General features: G+C 36.4%; 1 protein-coding gene across 5 annotated transcripts in view; it reads left to right on the top strand.

Moving 5' to 3' along the window:
* The window catches only part of PROM1 (prominin 1), a 258,262-nt gene extending 245,250 nt beyond the window's left edge, over positions 1 to 13,012 (top strand). For 4 of the 5 annotated variants that reach the window (XM_058193311.1, XM_058193309.1, XM_058193308.1 and 1 more), the window contains 4 exons: positions 6,800 to 6,823; positions 7,161 to 7,229; positions 8,952 to 8,991; positions 10,432 to 13,012. In XM_058193311.1, the coding sequence (XP_058049294.1) occupies positions 6,800 to 6,823; positions 7,161 to 7,229; positions 8,952 to 8,970 (112 nt within the window). In that variant the 3' untranslated portion in view covers positions 8,971 to 8,991; positions 10,432 to 13,012. The remainder of the gene's footprint in view (positions 1 to 6,799; positions 6,824 to 7,160; positions 7,230 to 8,951; positions 8,992 to 10,431) is intronic. The other variant, XM_058193310.1, reaches the window with a different exon arrangement.
* Positions 13,013 to 16,075: the final 3,063 nt, after the last annotated feature.

Below are 16,075 nucleotides of genomic sequence, written 5' to 3'. Positions count from 1 at the left end.
AGTTCTATCGATCTTTGGTTTTTAGAACTGGGAACCCCCAAGGAAGGTACTGAAGAAGAGGGTTTTTTGCCAATTTTGGTGAGATTTGGGGCATTCATTCTTAATCCCCACCCCCCAGAGAGTATATCAGTACTTCAACTGATATCTAGTAAATACCATATTTTTGGGAGTATAAGATGCACTTCCCGCCCCCCTAAAAGAGGCTGAAAATTTGGGTGCGTCTTATACTCTGAATGTAGCTTTTTTGAAGCTTTTTTTCAGCCCTAATGTGCTAGTGAGTGAAGCAATCTTCTGAGCTTTGCCTGCTCCCTCCAACTGTCAGCTGAGCTTTAGAAGCTTTTTTTCAGCCCTAACGAGGCGCTAGCGAGTGAAGCAATCTCTGTGCTTTGCCTGCTTTTCTCATTGCTGCTCCCTCTCAGCTATGCTTTAGGAGCTGTTTTTCAGCCCTAACAAGGTGCTAGCAAATGAAGTGAACTTCCAAGTTTTGCCTGCTTTTCTCATTGCTTCTCTTTCCAAAGATCAGCTGTGCCTTAGAAGCTGTTTTTTAATCCTCAAAAGCATGTGCGTGCACTCAAAACCAGCAAACTAATGTGCTGAAGCTGACCAGAGGTAGGCAGATTTTTTCCCCCTATTTTCGTCCTCAAAAACTAAGCTTCATCTTATACTCCGGTGCATCTTATACTCTGAAAAATATGGTATTTGCTTTATCTAATATGGCCAAACTTGTTCAACTTATCAAAAAGTGTAAATTACATCTTAAACCTTACAGCATTTAATTATGCAATATATACTCTTTCCTTATAATCTAACAGGTTCCAATAGTTCAGTAACTAAATTCACCTGAACAAAATATGGTTTTAAATCTAACTCTCTCTATCAAAGTTACAGTCCAACCGATGTTTGTAATTGAAAATCCAAGTCCTGTGTAATCAGCTTGTTTTACCCAATCAATAAATCCAAGTCAATCAATGTTTGTAATCCACAATGGCTTTAACTAATTCACAGAAAAAATCCCACCAAGAATAGACAGGGAAATGCTTTGTTTTCTCTATTTGTCAGCTGTGTTCACTGATAAATTCCCCTTTTCAAGGCCACTATCAAATGTCTATGTCTGTGCTTCAAATCCCCTCTTCTGTTTACATATAAGACATTTCAACAAATTTCTCCTATTGTTACAAGGTCTCACTCTCCCTTAATTAATCCCTCAAGGATCTGTGACACAGATAATATTCTTTAATATTCTTCAGTTCGTTTATTTCGAGCTTTCCATGCTCTCAGAAGTTTTAAAACACCTTTATAAGTCTTCAATGTTTGCCATATGCAGTTTTTTCTTTTATGTTTGTTCTGGTTTTCTATTTTGGTTTCTATATTTGGGCCCTCTTTTATTTGGTTGCCGCTTTGTTCTTCCTCTGGTGAAGGGAGTATATTCCCCCCTTTCCTCCAGCTGCTCCTAGGGAGTTTTTCTTTTCGGATTTATTCATTCCAGGAAGTATATTTCAAAGAGAGAGAGAAAAAGTAGTTTTACCCAGCTTCAGAGCACGATGTTGATAAACTTTTTAAAGGTACTTCAACAGCACCAAGAGCTTTTCTCTTTCCAGTGTCGATGGCTTCAGATTTGCTGCATGAATGCAACTAGTCCTTTCTCCTGGCAGTTCGGAAGCTTTCCCTGGATCAAAAACGATAATTAAAAACCTTACAAAAAAACAAAAGGAGAAACTGATGGAAAAAGTGGACTTTCAATTAGTTAAGAAAGTCAAGTACTTGTGAGTAAATTTAACAGCAAGGTGCACAATGATAAAGGAACATAACTATATATAATTATTTAAGCAAATAAAATTAGATTTGGAAAAATGGAAAAACCTACACTTATCAATGTTGGGAAGGATCGCCATGGTAAAAATGAATATCTTACCGAAACTGCTTTTCCTATTTCAAACAATACCTATAAAAATTGGGGAAAAAATCTTTGAGGATTTGAATAAATTAACATTGAAATTTATTTGGCAAGAAAAAAAGCGAGAATAAAACTGAAAATGTTATAAGAGTAAACGGAGGATTTGGATTGCCAGATTGGTTTTTATATTGCCAAGCATGTGTGATAACATGGCTAAAAGAATGGATAACCCTTAGACACAAGAGATTGTTATATTTAGAAGGACATGATGTACAATTGGGATGGCATGCCTTCCTATGGTATGAGAAAAATAAAATTCACAGATACTTTCAAAATATTATATAAGAAACTCTAATATCTGTATGAGAAAAAGTAAAACCCAAAATATATTCAAAAATTCCAGAATGGCTCTCAATAATGGAAGCCTTTACCAAATCTGGTGAAGTTTGAAAAAATTGCGATATATAAAGACATTTTGAACTCTGAAGGGAAATTAAAATTGAAGTAAGAGCTTGAAGACCAGGACATGAAATTATCATGATGCCCTCAACTGCAAATACAATCTAGATATAATTTAGATATGAAAAAGTATGGCTTTTATAAAGGGCAAACACCCTTTGATCAAATACTGTTGAATTCTGATGAAAAATTAATCAAGAAGATTTATAACTTTTTTTACTAAATTTGAAAATGGAAAATGTACAAGTAAAAGATACAATGGTACAGTGGGGGAAAAAATTGGTCATAATATAGAATTGGAGGAATAGCAAAATTTATGGGAAAGGAGTTATAAACTAACAATGGCAACTTCATATAAAGAAAACTTACATAAAATGTTTTATAGATGGCACCAACCACCAGCTAAGTTAGCCAAAATGTTTAAAAATATGTCTAGCAAATGTTGAAAATGTAATAAAAAAGGCACATACTATCATGTGGTAGACTTGTGGTAAAGCAAAATATTTGGGGAAAAAATACATAAATGGCTAGAAAAGATGATTGGAAAGCATGTAGATTTTAAACCTGAACTATTTTTATTAGGTATATCAGGTAAACTTGCTAAGAAAAGTATGTATTTAATATTGCACGTTTTGACAGCAGCGAGGATTGTATTTGCACAATACTGGAAAAATGAAGAAACACCAGGAGATGAAGAAATAATTAAGAAGATACTAGAGTGTGCAGAAATGGACAGACTGACATTAAAAATGAAACAGAAAGAATATTATCAAAATGGAATCTATTTTATCAGTGGTTGGAAAAAAGGAGTGGAGATTAAGATGTAATATGTATTGCTAAGCAAATTAAATACCTAGACAACACGATGTTTATTAAGCACTAAGAAATGTAATTAATTAAAAATTAATTTTAAAAAACATTTAGACCAATGGAAGTACATCTACATGAAGGGAAGTAAAAACAGTGGAGTATTGCAAGGTTCTACCATAGGCCTAGTACTTTTTAATATCTTCATAAACAATTTAGATTAGGGAATAGAAAGGGAACTCATCAAATTTACAGACAACATCAAGCTGGAAGAAATAAGCAACACTCCAGAAGATAGTCTCAAGATCCAGAAGAATGTTGACAGACTTGAATCCTGGTCCCTATTTAACAAAATGAAATTTAATGGTAAGAAAAGTAAAATTTTATACTTAGGCAAGAAAAATCAAATGTAAGGTATGGAATAGGTGGAACCTGGCTCAATAACAGTAACTGTGAGAGGGATCTTGGAGTCCTAGTAGACAATTACTTAAATATGAGCCAACAGTGTGCTGCAGCCACCAGAAAAAGCCAATGGAATATTAGGTTGCATTAACAGCTAGAATCAACTTCATGTGAAGTGTTAGTACCACTTTATAACAACTTGGTAAGACTACCCTTGGAATACTGCATCTAGTTTTGGTCACTACAATATAAACCAGATGTTGAGACTCTGGAAAGAGTGCAGAGAAGAGCAAAGGAGATGTTTAAGGGGCTGGAGTCTAAAACATACAAAGAACGGTTGCAGGAATTGGGTATTTCTAGACTAGTGAAAAAAAGGACTAGAGGTGACATGATAGCAATGTTCCAATATTTGAGGGACTGCCACAAAGAAAAGGAGGTCAACCTCTTTTCCAAAGCACCAAAGGTAGGACAAGAAACAATGAATGGAAACTAATTAGGGAGAAAAGCAACCTAAAGCTAAGAAGAAATTTCCTGACAGAACAGTTAACCAGTGGAATGGATTGTCTTCAGAAGTTGTGGGTGCTCCATCACTGGATGTTTTTAAGAAGAAATTGGACTGCCATTTGTTCAGAATAGTATAGGGCCGTGATGGCGAATCTATGGCATGCATGCCCAAAGTAGCACGCAAAGTCAGGTGCGCATGCATGCCAGAATTTTTATAACTGATTTATTTTGGGTATAAGGTGTTACTATTTGATATATGTGAGGTATAAAGGAATGGGAAGATGGAATATTGTTTAACCTTTGGAGGAGAGAAAAATTTATGGATGTAATGTTGGTATTTGGTTAAATAGAATTTAATTGTTATAATTGATATATTTTGGATATAAGTTATAATTTTAATAATGTTATTTGACAGATGTAAGGTAAATTGAAGAAATATTAATATTAGCAATGTTATTTGATTTATGTAAGTGATATTAAAGATATGAGAAGATAGAATATTGTTTATTTTTGGAGATTGGATAAAAATTTAAGAATTTAAGCTGGAAATATGAATTATATTTGGGACACTGTTTAAGGAAGAAAGGTATATTATAGAATAATTTCTGATGAATACTGGAAGATGGAATATCGTTTTGGTCTTGATCGATGAAGATTGGTTATTAAAAACTATAAGATTTTGAAGACTTCAGGAGTGGAATGGATTGATATATATTTGGTGTTAATTGATGAAGATTGGATATTAAAAACTATGTATTTTATTGATGAACTGGAAATACTAATTTAATTGGAAGATTCTGAAAATTTTAGGAGTGGAATGGACTGATATATGATGGACTGGAAGAAGAATGTACTTTTTTGTTTCTGGAAGGGGAGTTAAGGTCTTAGAGAGAGGAGTGATTTATACCCTGTACTTTGTTCTGGGAAGTCTCGGGGTGGAGGGGAGGAGGGAAGGGGAGAGGGGGAGATGAAGGATCAATGTAAAGGAATGATTGAAGATATGTAATTAAGAAATAGAAATAATTTGAAATGAAAGCGGGGCTGCTCAGCTGCCATTTCAGAAGGGAATGGAAAGGGAGAGGAGTGAGTGAAGGAAGAAAGTAGGTAGGAAAGAGAGAGGTAGAAAAGGGGGAAAGGACAGGAAGAAGAAAGGGGAAAGAGAGAGGGTTAGAAAGGGTGGAAGAGAAGAATAGGGAAGGAGGAGAGGATGTAGAAAAGCGAAGGAGAGGAAGGATGAAGAAAGTAGAAGAAAGTACAGAAGGGAGGAGGAAAGGTTTGTTAAGGAAGGAAGTGGTAGCTGGGCAGGTCCGAATAAGTAACAAATGAAAGTTAATGACTAATGTTGAATAAGAGACTGTATATTGAATAGGTTGTTGGAAAATGAAAATAAAACTTTTTACCAAAAAAAAAAAAAAAAAGAAGTTGTGGGTGCTCCATCACTGGATGTTTTTAAGAAGAAATTGGACTGCCATTTGTTCAGAATAGTATAGGGCCGTGATGGCGAATCTATGGCATGCATGCCCAAAGTGGCACGCAAAGTCAGGTGCGCATGCATGCCAGAACTCGGAAGTTTAGCTTTTCCAGAGTGCAATCCCTTTGCGCATGTGGCAGTGCCAAAAACCATGTGCGCATGCATGCTGACCAGCTGATTGTCAGGTGTGCGTGCATGCTAGAACCCAGAAGTTTGGCTTTTCCAGAGCGCGATCCCTTTGCTCATGTGGCAGTGCTGAAAACTGGTGTGTGCATGCGCAGTGGCCAGCTCACTGTCGGGTGCGCATGCACGCCAGAAGCCATAAGTTCAGCTTTCCAGAGTGCAATCCCTTTGCGCGTGTGGCAGTGCTGAAAACCGGTGTGTGCATGCATGGTGGCCAGCTGACTGTCAGTTGCGCATGTGCACTAGAACCTGGAAGTTAGGCTTTTCCAGAATGTGGCCCTGATGAGCGCATGCGTGCACACGTGACATTTCCATGCAACCTTGTTGTCAAAAAGGTTCGCCATCACTGGTATAGGGCCTCCTGCTTGAGTAGGGGGTTGGATTACAAGACTTCCAATGTTCTTTTCAGTTCTGATCTGTTCTGTTCTATTCTGAGTGAATTTTTTTTTAAAGTTTTATTGGATTTTGATTTTAAATATACATCAATTTCAATACTTGAACAGTGTGGTCTCTGGGTATAATTCATTTTGATACAAACAGCAATGATAATAATAATAATAGTTGTTATATTAATCAAATTTATATAATCCTAATATTGATATACATGATTGTTTTAGAGTAGTTATTCAATATTTCAATGTTCCATTTATTCTCCAGAATAAATTTAATAAATAATTTTAAAAACTACCAGCTCTTTAATAGGCCCGTTATGCATGCCATGTTGATTTTTTTAAGCTACATCTTAAAATTATTCCTGATACTTATTTCCGTATTTTCCTTGCCATAGCTCTTAATTTATGCCCTGCTCTGCATAATAGGATTTCTCTTTTTTCGTCTTGCAGTTCATCTGTCTCAGGGATTTTCACTTGTCTCTACTTTTCCTTTTATAACCATTTTTGGTAGGTTTATCCAGTGCCTTTTCCAATCTCCCCTCACCCCCTTTTATTCTCATTTGTTTCTTTGGGATGAAGATTGTGTTTACATCACACTTTTGCTATAAGAACAAAAAAAATACTGCTATGCCAAACATTCTCTTCGACAAATAATGTGATAATTTTTTTTTCTTATTATTTTTGTAGTGTTGAAACTATGCCCATGAAAAAGTAAGAAACCTTTATTAATCATATGGCATGTAAAGTGGGATGGTTGTGATTTTTTTTTTAATGGACTTTTGGCATTTTCAAATATAACATGTTTGGATTGTTGATTTTTTCTCTCTATGTCACTGCCTTTTTTATCGACATACATAGCTACAGAATTTTACGTTCAAAATATCTTGACATGGAACATTTGTAGAATTCCCTTCCATTTCATAAAGTTCACAGCTCATCATTTCAAATAATGTCCTTTTTTTAATTACCATCTTTGTAACCGCAATTTGAATTAAATTACATTTTATTATTAACCCGCTCCTTTTCTCATGTATTTATTTTATTACAGTTTGGAAAATGGTAATATTGGTTATCATAAAGAGCAATTATATGGTATACACAATCCAGTTATGACAAGGTAAACCAAGTTTAAAACTGCCCACCTTTTAAGTGTTCTTAGTATTTTTTGTATTATTCATATACATTTCTGCACATTTTAAAGTCCATATCTTTTCTTTTTGCATGATTTTTCCTTGACTATGTTTTTTCATATTATAGCCTATAAAAATATAATTTTAATAGTGAAATTGGTTTCATTACTTAGCAACTGCTCTTATTTTAAAGCAATTTTTTCCAAAACGTTTAAGTTTGAAAAGCATTACAAATATTTCTTTACAAAAAAAAACATAGTACTTCGAATTATATATAAATTAAATAGCAGTGTACATATACCTTTATTTTATTTTAAAAAATCTATATCATTTAAAAAATAAAGCTATACATACAGACAGACACATATATACATACATACGCATATACATAAACCAAAGAACAAAAATGTAGGACATATTAAGAGAAATATTAAAAACAAAAACTATTGTAAACTAAACAAGGAAATAAAACATACATTAGTTTCTAAATTATATTTATCATATAAAAGCTCATGTATAAATAAGTAGATACTAGACTATAAAAGTTATATTTATTCCCTTATTTCCATATTATGATGCAATTTTTAAACAAGGAATTAAACTGGACAGGATCATATTATCCTACCCATCTGATTCCAAGGCTGACAGTCAACAAATTTCATGGTAGCGAACATTTAATCTAAGATACCATTATTCTTTGATGAGCATCTAATCAGGCTTCTTGCCACAGTCCAATGGCCAATCCTGAAGCTTATAGTTTAGGTGATCCAGTGGCATTATATCCTAAGTGCTTTATAGAGTGAAAAATTCCAAGCTTATGGAGTATATTTTAAGAAAACATTAAATTTTTTTTAACCTTAAGTTCCTTCTAGTTTCCCCTAGCAACCATGACTAACCAATTGCAGTATCTCTAACATGTTCCTCAAAGTTCCTCCAGCACGGATGTGCTGAGAACCAGCTTTTTAAAGTAAAGCAAAATTCCACAAGAATATTTGCTAAGGAACTAGGGGAAAGGTTGAAAAACAGAAGAAGACCACCCTACTGCACAATTGTATTGGACAATTTTGCAGTTAGGTGCCAATTTCTAAAACTGAGAAGGTCTCTCCAGAATTCTTCAAACTCCAAATCTACTTCCCTCACAAATCATCAGTATTTCTAATTTTAAAAATTAATAGACATTGAAAACCGATAAGTGAAAACTTGTCCTCTGTAGGGATATTGACATGGAAATCTGTTGAAAGCATGTTAGAAAAATCAATTAGCATTCTTTCAAGCATCCATTTCCTTCCATCTTTCCATAGTCAAAATTTGTACCATGGACATCTGTGCTGAAGGAACTTTGGGGCACATTGGGGAGATATTGAAAAGACAGCTCTTGAACTCCTTTTCACCAATTCTTCATAACCTTCGCTCTCTTTCCCTAGTTACTCCTTATCTTCTTTTCCAATCTGCATGTTCTCAATTCTTAGTGGATTATAAAAAGCTTTATATTTTTGTTCATGGAAAAAAGTCGAGGCCTCAATGTCCTTTTGTGATCAGAAATGCATGACCTCATTGTGGCTGCATTCCCAACCTAGGAACTGGAATAAAACTGGGTAATAAAGCTCCTTTTCCCTCTTCAGTTTCTATATTGTATTGTTCCTGACTTACCATATTTATGTAGTTATCTCCACACAGATTTATATTTTTGTGGATTTCCCTCCTCTTAGCTCTGTGGAACAGTGGTAACTCAGACTGGAACTATTAACCGTAAGTTGCATGGTTTATTTATCTGTTTAAATTTTGATGGTCTTAAAATGTGGACATATGGGTTCATGTAAATGCTAACAAAAATGAAAATGTTGAGGGGCAAGGCTTTCCAAACGGTTTTCAACTCTTAATAGTGGTGACCATTTTCACTTGTGTGTGTATTTTCATTTCATGTGAGTGTATGTGCACTTGGAAGCACAGGGCCATCTGCATAAGTTTCAGATGGAGGAAGAAGAGAGTGTCTTAGAATTTACCATCCTACTGGAGAAGCATTGAGGGATGACAATGACAATGAGGATGATCTTCTCCACTGCCCATCTTTAGACCTACTTTTTTTGCATTGGCTTTTTCTGCCATGTCAACTTTGGCCCTAAACAGTTCAGTTTTCAGAGAGAGAGAGATCATGCTGATGAATGGACAGACAGATGGATAAGCCTAGGCCTCTTGATTTATATTTTTTCAATCTTCTTTTATATTAGAAAGATTAAAAGCCCCCCTCATAGGCACCAGTTGTCATGAAGGCCTCCGCCCAGGGGTGAAATGCTACCGGTTTGGGCCAGTTCACCCGAACCAGTAGTAAAAATTGCTACTGGTTCGCTGAACCGGTAGTAAAAAATGTAAAAAAAAAGTTCCAACAATCGTGCATCGCTCAGCTGATCGTCAGAACTTTTTTTTTTTTACTTTTTAGGCATTTTTTTACTACCGGTTCAGGCGAATATGTAGTAAAAAATGCTTTAAAAAAGTAAAAAAAAAAGGCTCTGATGATCACAGCTGTGCTGCGTGATCGTTGGAGCCTTTTTTTTAACTTTTTTAAAGCATTTTTTTACTACCTATTTGCCTGAACTGGTAGTAAAAAAAATGCTTTAAAAAGGTTTAAGAAAAGGTTCTGATGATCATGCAGCACAGCTGTGATCATCGTAGCCTTTTTTTACCTTTTAAAAGCATTTTTTTACTACCTATTTGCCTGAACTGGTAGTAAAAAAAATGCTTTAAAAAGGTTTAAGAAAAGGTTCTGATGATCATGCAGCACAGCTGTGATCATCGTAGCCTTTTTTTACCTTTTAAAAGCATTTTTTTACTACTGACTCTGGCGAATAGGTAGTAAAAAATGCTTTTAAAAGGTTCCCAAATGCGCCACAGCTAATCACCCTCCCATGCTGTTCTACTTACCATCCCAAGCTTCCTTTTGGTGCACGCATGCGCATGCACAGCACACATTTGGCGTGCAGTGCGCATGCATGGCCAGCAAACCAGTAGTAAACTGGTTCAGATTTCACTACTGCCTCTGCCATTTTCCCTTTTCCTGACTCTAAATATGGTTGTACCCCAGTCCAGTTATGCTCATGTTTCCACCATCACTGGAAAGTGATTTCACTTCTGTTCTCGTGTAATGGGATAATCTTGAAAGCTCTGAATTTTGTCTTGTGATTTTCTTTCCAGCGTCTGGAAACAACAGTTTCTCCTCAAGGGAAGCACAGCTGAACCATCATGTTTGAAGAAAGCAAAGCAAATTAATCTTGCATAAAAAAGAATTACTGAATCTTTGGTCATAAAGTTAAGGCAGGTTAATGGCAATTGGGCCACCTGGCCTCAGTTTTTGCTGCCAAGAAACCACTGAAACCATTAATCTGTTATGGGTTTTGTTCTTGTTTCATAAAATAATTTTCATTTTTTTCTTGTACCATATAAATGAAATAAAACAGGCCTAAGTGTTCTCATTTTATCTTATTTTTGCTTCACCTGAATAGTTTGTTCAAAATGAATTAGATTCTTCTTAAAATGTCCAATAATGTTTGTACGCTATATAAAAATATGTTTACATGAAAAATGCATTTGAATACAGAGACTTTTGTACCTGAGTTTTTTACAGCTGTCTCACAACAAAAGATTTGTTATCTTTCATAAGATAACAAAAAGATTTGTTATCTTTCATAAGTAACCTGTTCAGTGATCAACATTTCTCTGGTGCTGTTAAAAATGAAAGTGGGGGGGGAAGCAACCATGGAACTATAGATCCTGTCTTGTGCTGATTTCAGAAATATGATTATAAATGAAGGTTAATATTACTTTTTCTGAATTCTTATTTAAGACAGTATTCTTATTTAAGCTGAAACATATATCTATGTGAGGAGAGCAATATATGGCTGATTTGTCTGTCTCTGAACACACAGATAGACAAAAAAGCAGTGGGGATCTTTTGTAATATGAGAAGAGATATTCCCAAAAAATCTAACTGAAGCTTCAGTAAAGTGATTAGATGCACCAGAAGACAACCACTGACTCATTCTGGTGTAACATCTAAATATTATAAATCTCCATTATGTTCCCACTGTGAATAAATCTGATTCTCTTATGCATCATTTCTCAATCACGGAAGCTGTGTTGAGCTTGAATTTGTGATACCATGTTTTCCCCAAAATAAGCCCTATCCCCAAAGAAGCCCTACCATGTTTTTGAGCATGCGCCCAATATAGGCCCTACCCCCAAAATAAACCCTACTTAAGCACCTTTGCAGCCAGCCTGCTGCCCATTCCATTTGACTGGATGTGCAACGGCTGCAAGGCAAGCCAGGGGGGGAGCTGCCCCACACATCCTGCACCAGCTTACCTCAGAGCCTTCACAGCCAGGCCATCTATGCCCTGACACCTGCCTTACCTCATAGTGCTGGCTCCACCAGCCATGTCCAGCAGAGCCTTGTGTGTCCACCAGCCCACTTCTTAGCTTGCTTGTGCGGCCACAACAGAGCAGGGTGCTGAGTGATGTGTTGGTGCTGTGGCCATGAGGCAAGGCAGGTGTCAGGGTGTTGATGGTCTGGTAAACTGGTGTGGGGCACATGAAGAAGCCCCACCCCCATCTCACCTTGCAGCCATGTCATCACCACATCACTCGGCCTCCTGCTCTATTGCGGCCATGTAAGCAAGCAGAAAAAGTGTGCCGGCAGCCACACAAGGTCCTGGACGGTGCTGCTGGAGCCGCCACCGCAAGGCAAGGCTGATTTGGGGGCGTGGGTATCCTGGCTGCAGGACCCCTAAGGTAAGCTGGTGCGAGATGTGTGGGGCAGCTGCATCCCCTGCCTCGCAGCCGCGGCACTGACATGCCACACAGCCTCCTGTCCTACCGTGAGCAAGCAGAAGAAGTGGGCCTCCCATGTACTCTTAAAGTACATGGGGAAAAAAATAAAACATCCCCCAAAAATAAGCCCTAGTGCTTATTTTGGAGCTGAAAAGAAAATAAGGCTGGATCTTATTTTCAGAGAAACACGGTAATTAAGGAAAAGGTTCAGAAAATCTCAGAGCTGCTTTGCAATGGCTGACATTGCCAAAAGTGTGACTCTGATTTTCCAGTGTGTAAGTAATAAACTGTGATACAACATTGTTTTTGAACAATGGAATGGAGTATAAATGATTTGTACAATTATGAAGCGGGGACAGTACTACTAAATAACAATTGCAGAAAGAATGTGAAGAAATATTGTGGTATATGCTAATAATACTGAGAATGTGTTCTTACATATACAATCATTCATTTTGGGAGATCCAGATTTTCCAAGCTGGATTTAAATTCTAATAAGAATAATTCTAAGTTATTTAAAGATTGGACAATTAATATACACGTATCATTTAATTATGTAATCTGTGCAATCAGAGTAAACCATGTGATTCAATACTTCTGCCTAACACCAGGGTTTAAAAATAGTTTATATTCCATTGATTGTAGGAAGTTTTTCAGGACAATTTTTTTAAAGCTATCCAGTATTTAGAATATTTAAGAGGGTTGGGTGTATCTGTTAGGGGTGTGTGTGTGTGTATTCAATATTATAGATTTAATGCATTCTTTTTAATCTGACAGTGTCTTTCAATCATTTAAATAAAGTCTTGATTGATATTTGTTTCAAATGGAAGAAGTTGGTAAACAAGATTAAAACTTTGTTGTGTATCAGAGATAAATGGATTCTGTTTAAGCAACTTTTTCCAGTTGTGCTGGTGGGCATTGGCATCCATAATAAACCATGATGGCATGTGTGAACGAATGGGGTGCTTTTCTAGTTTCATTATTGCTTTCTCTTCCCACTTTAGAAAGTCTGTTGAAAGAAAGGGTCTTCAGCAGCACCCAGGGAGCCCGAGATGAAGAAATGACCAATTACTCAGAATAATCTAAAGTACTTAGAGGCAGATTCTGGCCCAAGATTCTGATATAGAGTATTTCTAAGGACAAATAACAGCACAGCTGCCCTTACTACTGAGTTGAACAGCAACGTGGAATATGGTTTCATATGAAATCTCCAATAATATCTTGAGTTGGTAGTTAGATTTAATGGAATATGCATATATAACATGTAACCTAATCCCCAATACTTGATTGGGATAAGATCAGTATTCATAATACTTTACATTGTCCCAACCTGGATATGTAAGAAGAATAGTTCATTTTGTGGAGATGAATTTTCCAAACTTTAAGTGAGGGAATTGCCATTTCTGCATTGCCTTCCAGAAGCTCCTCTGGAGGTAACTTTGTTGCTTTTGTCCTTGATGCCCTACTGAAATTCCACATGGCCATTACAAGCTCTATGAAAGAAGAATAGATATTTGTAACATACAGAGAAAAGACTGGCTCAGGTTGGAGTAGTAAAGAAACAGAGAGCTTTACGTCCAATGCAAATCTGAATTTAAAATTTGAAGTCAAATGCAACAGCAGAAGAAATTTCATAATGAAGGCACTAAATACCCAAATGATATAAATGATATAAGCAACAACAGGAACTGAAATGGGCAAGAGGCTTCCAAGAAAGGGTTTTAGAAAATAAAATTGTGTAAAATAAAAGTAAATCATAACCACTGCTATCACCTAGTGTGGATCTTTTATCCCAAATTCTTCATTTCTATTTTTAAAAGGTGCTAACAAAAAAACAATGGTAAAGTAGGTCAACAAGAGTGTTGATTGGTGAACTCTTAAAGTCCTTCCCCTTAGCTCCCTTCTTGAAAGCTAAGGCAGTCCATTCTTAAAGCTGGCATCTTTGTTTTTTTCATATTGGAAATAAAAGGTCCCTTGCTTCTGAGGCAGGTGGTGAACTCCCAAGAATTTGTTTGTTGTGGCCAGTAGATGGTGCTTCAACCACAGGAAAAACAACCAACTTCAATGCAAGCTACTTCTCCCAACAGATGAGCAACTGAGGTGACTTGAAAACAACCAGTCACTCCATGTCTTGTTCTGTGTGCAATTGCAGAGTACAATCACTGCTTACTTCCTCAGCAACTAATCATTACAACAAATTATTCTCCAAAGCACCAGAGGACAAGACATACTGGTTGGAAACTAATCAAAGAAAGAAGCAACCTGGAATTAAGGAGAAACTTCCTAACAGTGAGGACAATTAACCAGTGGAACAGCTTGCCTCCAGAAATCATGGGTGCTCCATCACTAGAAGTTTTAAAGAAGACACTGGATAGTCACTTGTCTGAGATGGTATAGGTTCTCGTGCTTGAGCATGGGTTGGACTAGAAGGTCCCTTCCAGCTCCTATTCCTATTCTATTCTATTCTATTCTAATTGTATCAAAGTGGTTCATTCAGTGGCTTACTTAAATTCTTTCACATCACTTTCTATATTCACTTTAAGAATTTTCTGTATTAAAATATGAATCCTACTCCAATATTTGCTTTATCACACGTCCACCATAAATGATAAAAAGTCCCTTCTTTACATTTACATTTCCAACACTCATTTGAAATACCTTTATACATTCTTGACAACTTATCTGGAGTTAAATACCAACGATACATCATCTTATAGAAATTTTATTTTAAGTTATAGTTTAATGTAAATGTTAAACCTTTATTCCACATATTCTCCCATTGTTCAAGCATTACATTATATTCAAAGTTCCTTGCCCACTGAATCATACAATGCTTGTTTATTTTCCAGATTTAAATTCAATAACATTTCATAAACTTTAGCAATAATATGTTCATCACTACCACACAATTGGATTTCCAATTAATTTTGAATTGACTCTGATTAGAGTCTCTGTCTAATTTAAATCTTTCAGTTTTAAATATGTAAACCAATGGCAGATATGACCTTCTGATTCTCCTTAGGTCCTTAGATTTGAGGGTAAGGTCACCCAAGTTAAAAGATATTGTTTTACCATAAGTCCACCAGTTCAGCCTTGTCACCATTTCTTTTCTTAAAAAAGCTTTCTGTGAAGAAACCCAAAGAGGCACCTTCATGAAAAACCTTGTTTTAAATTTATTCCAAACTCAAAATAGCCCACTGACAAAATGGTTATTGAAATCAACACTTACTTTAACTTTATCATACCATAGGTAACCTAGTTAGGTCTGTAATAGGTCTTAGCTGTCTGTAATAAGAGGTCTTAGCTTGCTCCTTTCAGATAGATAGATAAACAGAAGGGACCTTATAGGTCATCTAGTCCAACCACCCGCCCAAGCAGGAGACCCTACACCATTTCTGACAAATGGCAGTCCAATCTCTTCTTGAAAGTCTCAAGTGATGAAGCTGTCACAACTTCCGAAGGCAAGCTGTTCCATTGGTTAATTGTTCTCACTGTCAGGAAGTTCCTCCTCATTTTTAGGTTGAATCTCTTCTTGGTCAGTTTTCATCCATTATTCTTTGTCTGGCCTTTGGAAAATAGCTTGACCCCATCCTTTCTGTGGCAGCCCCTCAAATATTGGAACACTGCTATGTCTCCCCTGGTCCTTCTCTTCATTAGAGTAGCCATGCCCAGTTCCTGTAACCATTCTTCATATGTTTTGGTTTCCAGTCCCCTAATCATCCTGGTTACTCTTTTCTGCACTTTTTCTACAGTCTCAACATCTTTTTTATAGTGTGGTGACCAAAACTGGATGCAGCACTCTAGGTGTGGTCTTACTAGGGCTTTATAGAGAGATATTAGTACCTCACTTGATCTAGACTGTATCCCTCTGTTAATGCAATTTAGGATTGCATTGGCTTTTTTGGTGGCTGCTGCACACTGCTGGCTCATATTTAGCTGGTTGTCCACTAAGACTCCAAGATCCCTCTCACAGCCACTGCTATTAAGCCTGGTTTCACCCAGTTTATATATG

This window comes from Ahaetulla prasina, chromosome 8 (genome assembly GCF_028640845.1).
Source record: "Ahaetulla prasina isolate Xishuangbanna chromosome 8, ASM2864084v1, whole genome shotgun sequence".
NCBI lineage: Eukaryota > Metazoa > Chordata > Lepidosauria > Squamata > Colubridae > Ahaetulla > Ahaetulla prasina.
This window is presented reverse-complemented; position numbering and strand designations above follow the sequence as displayed.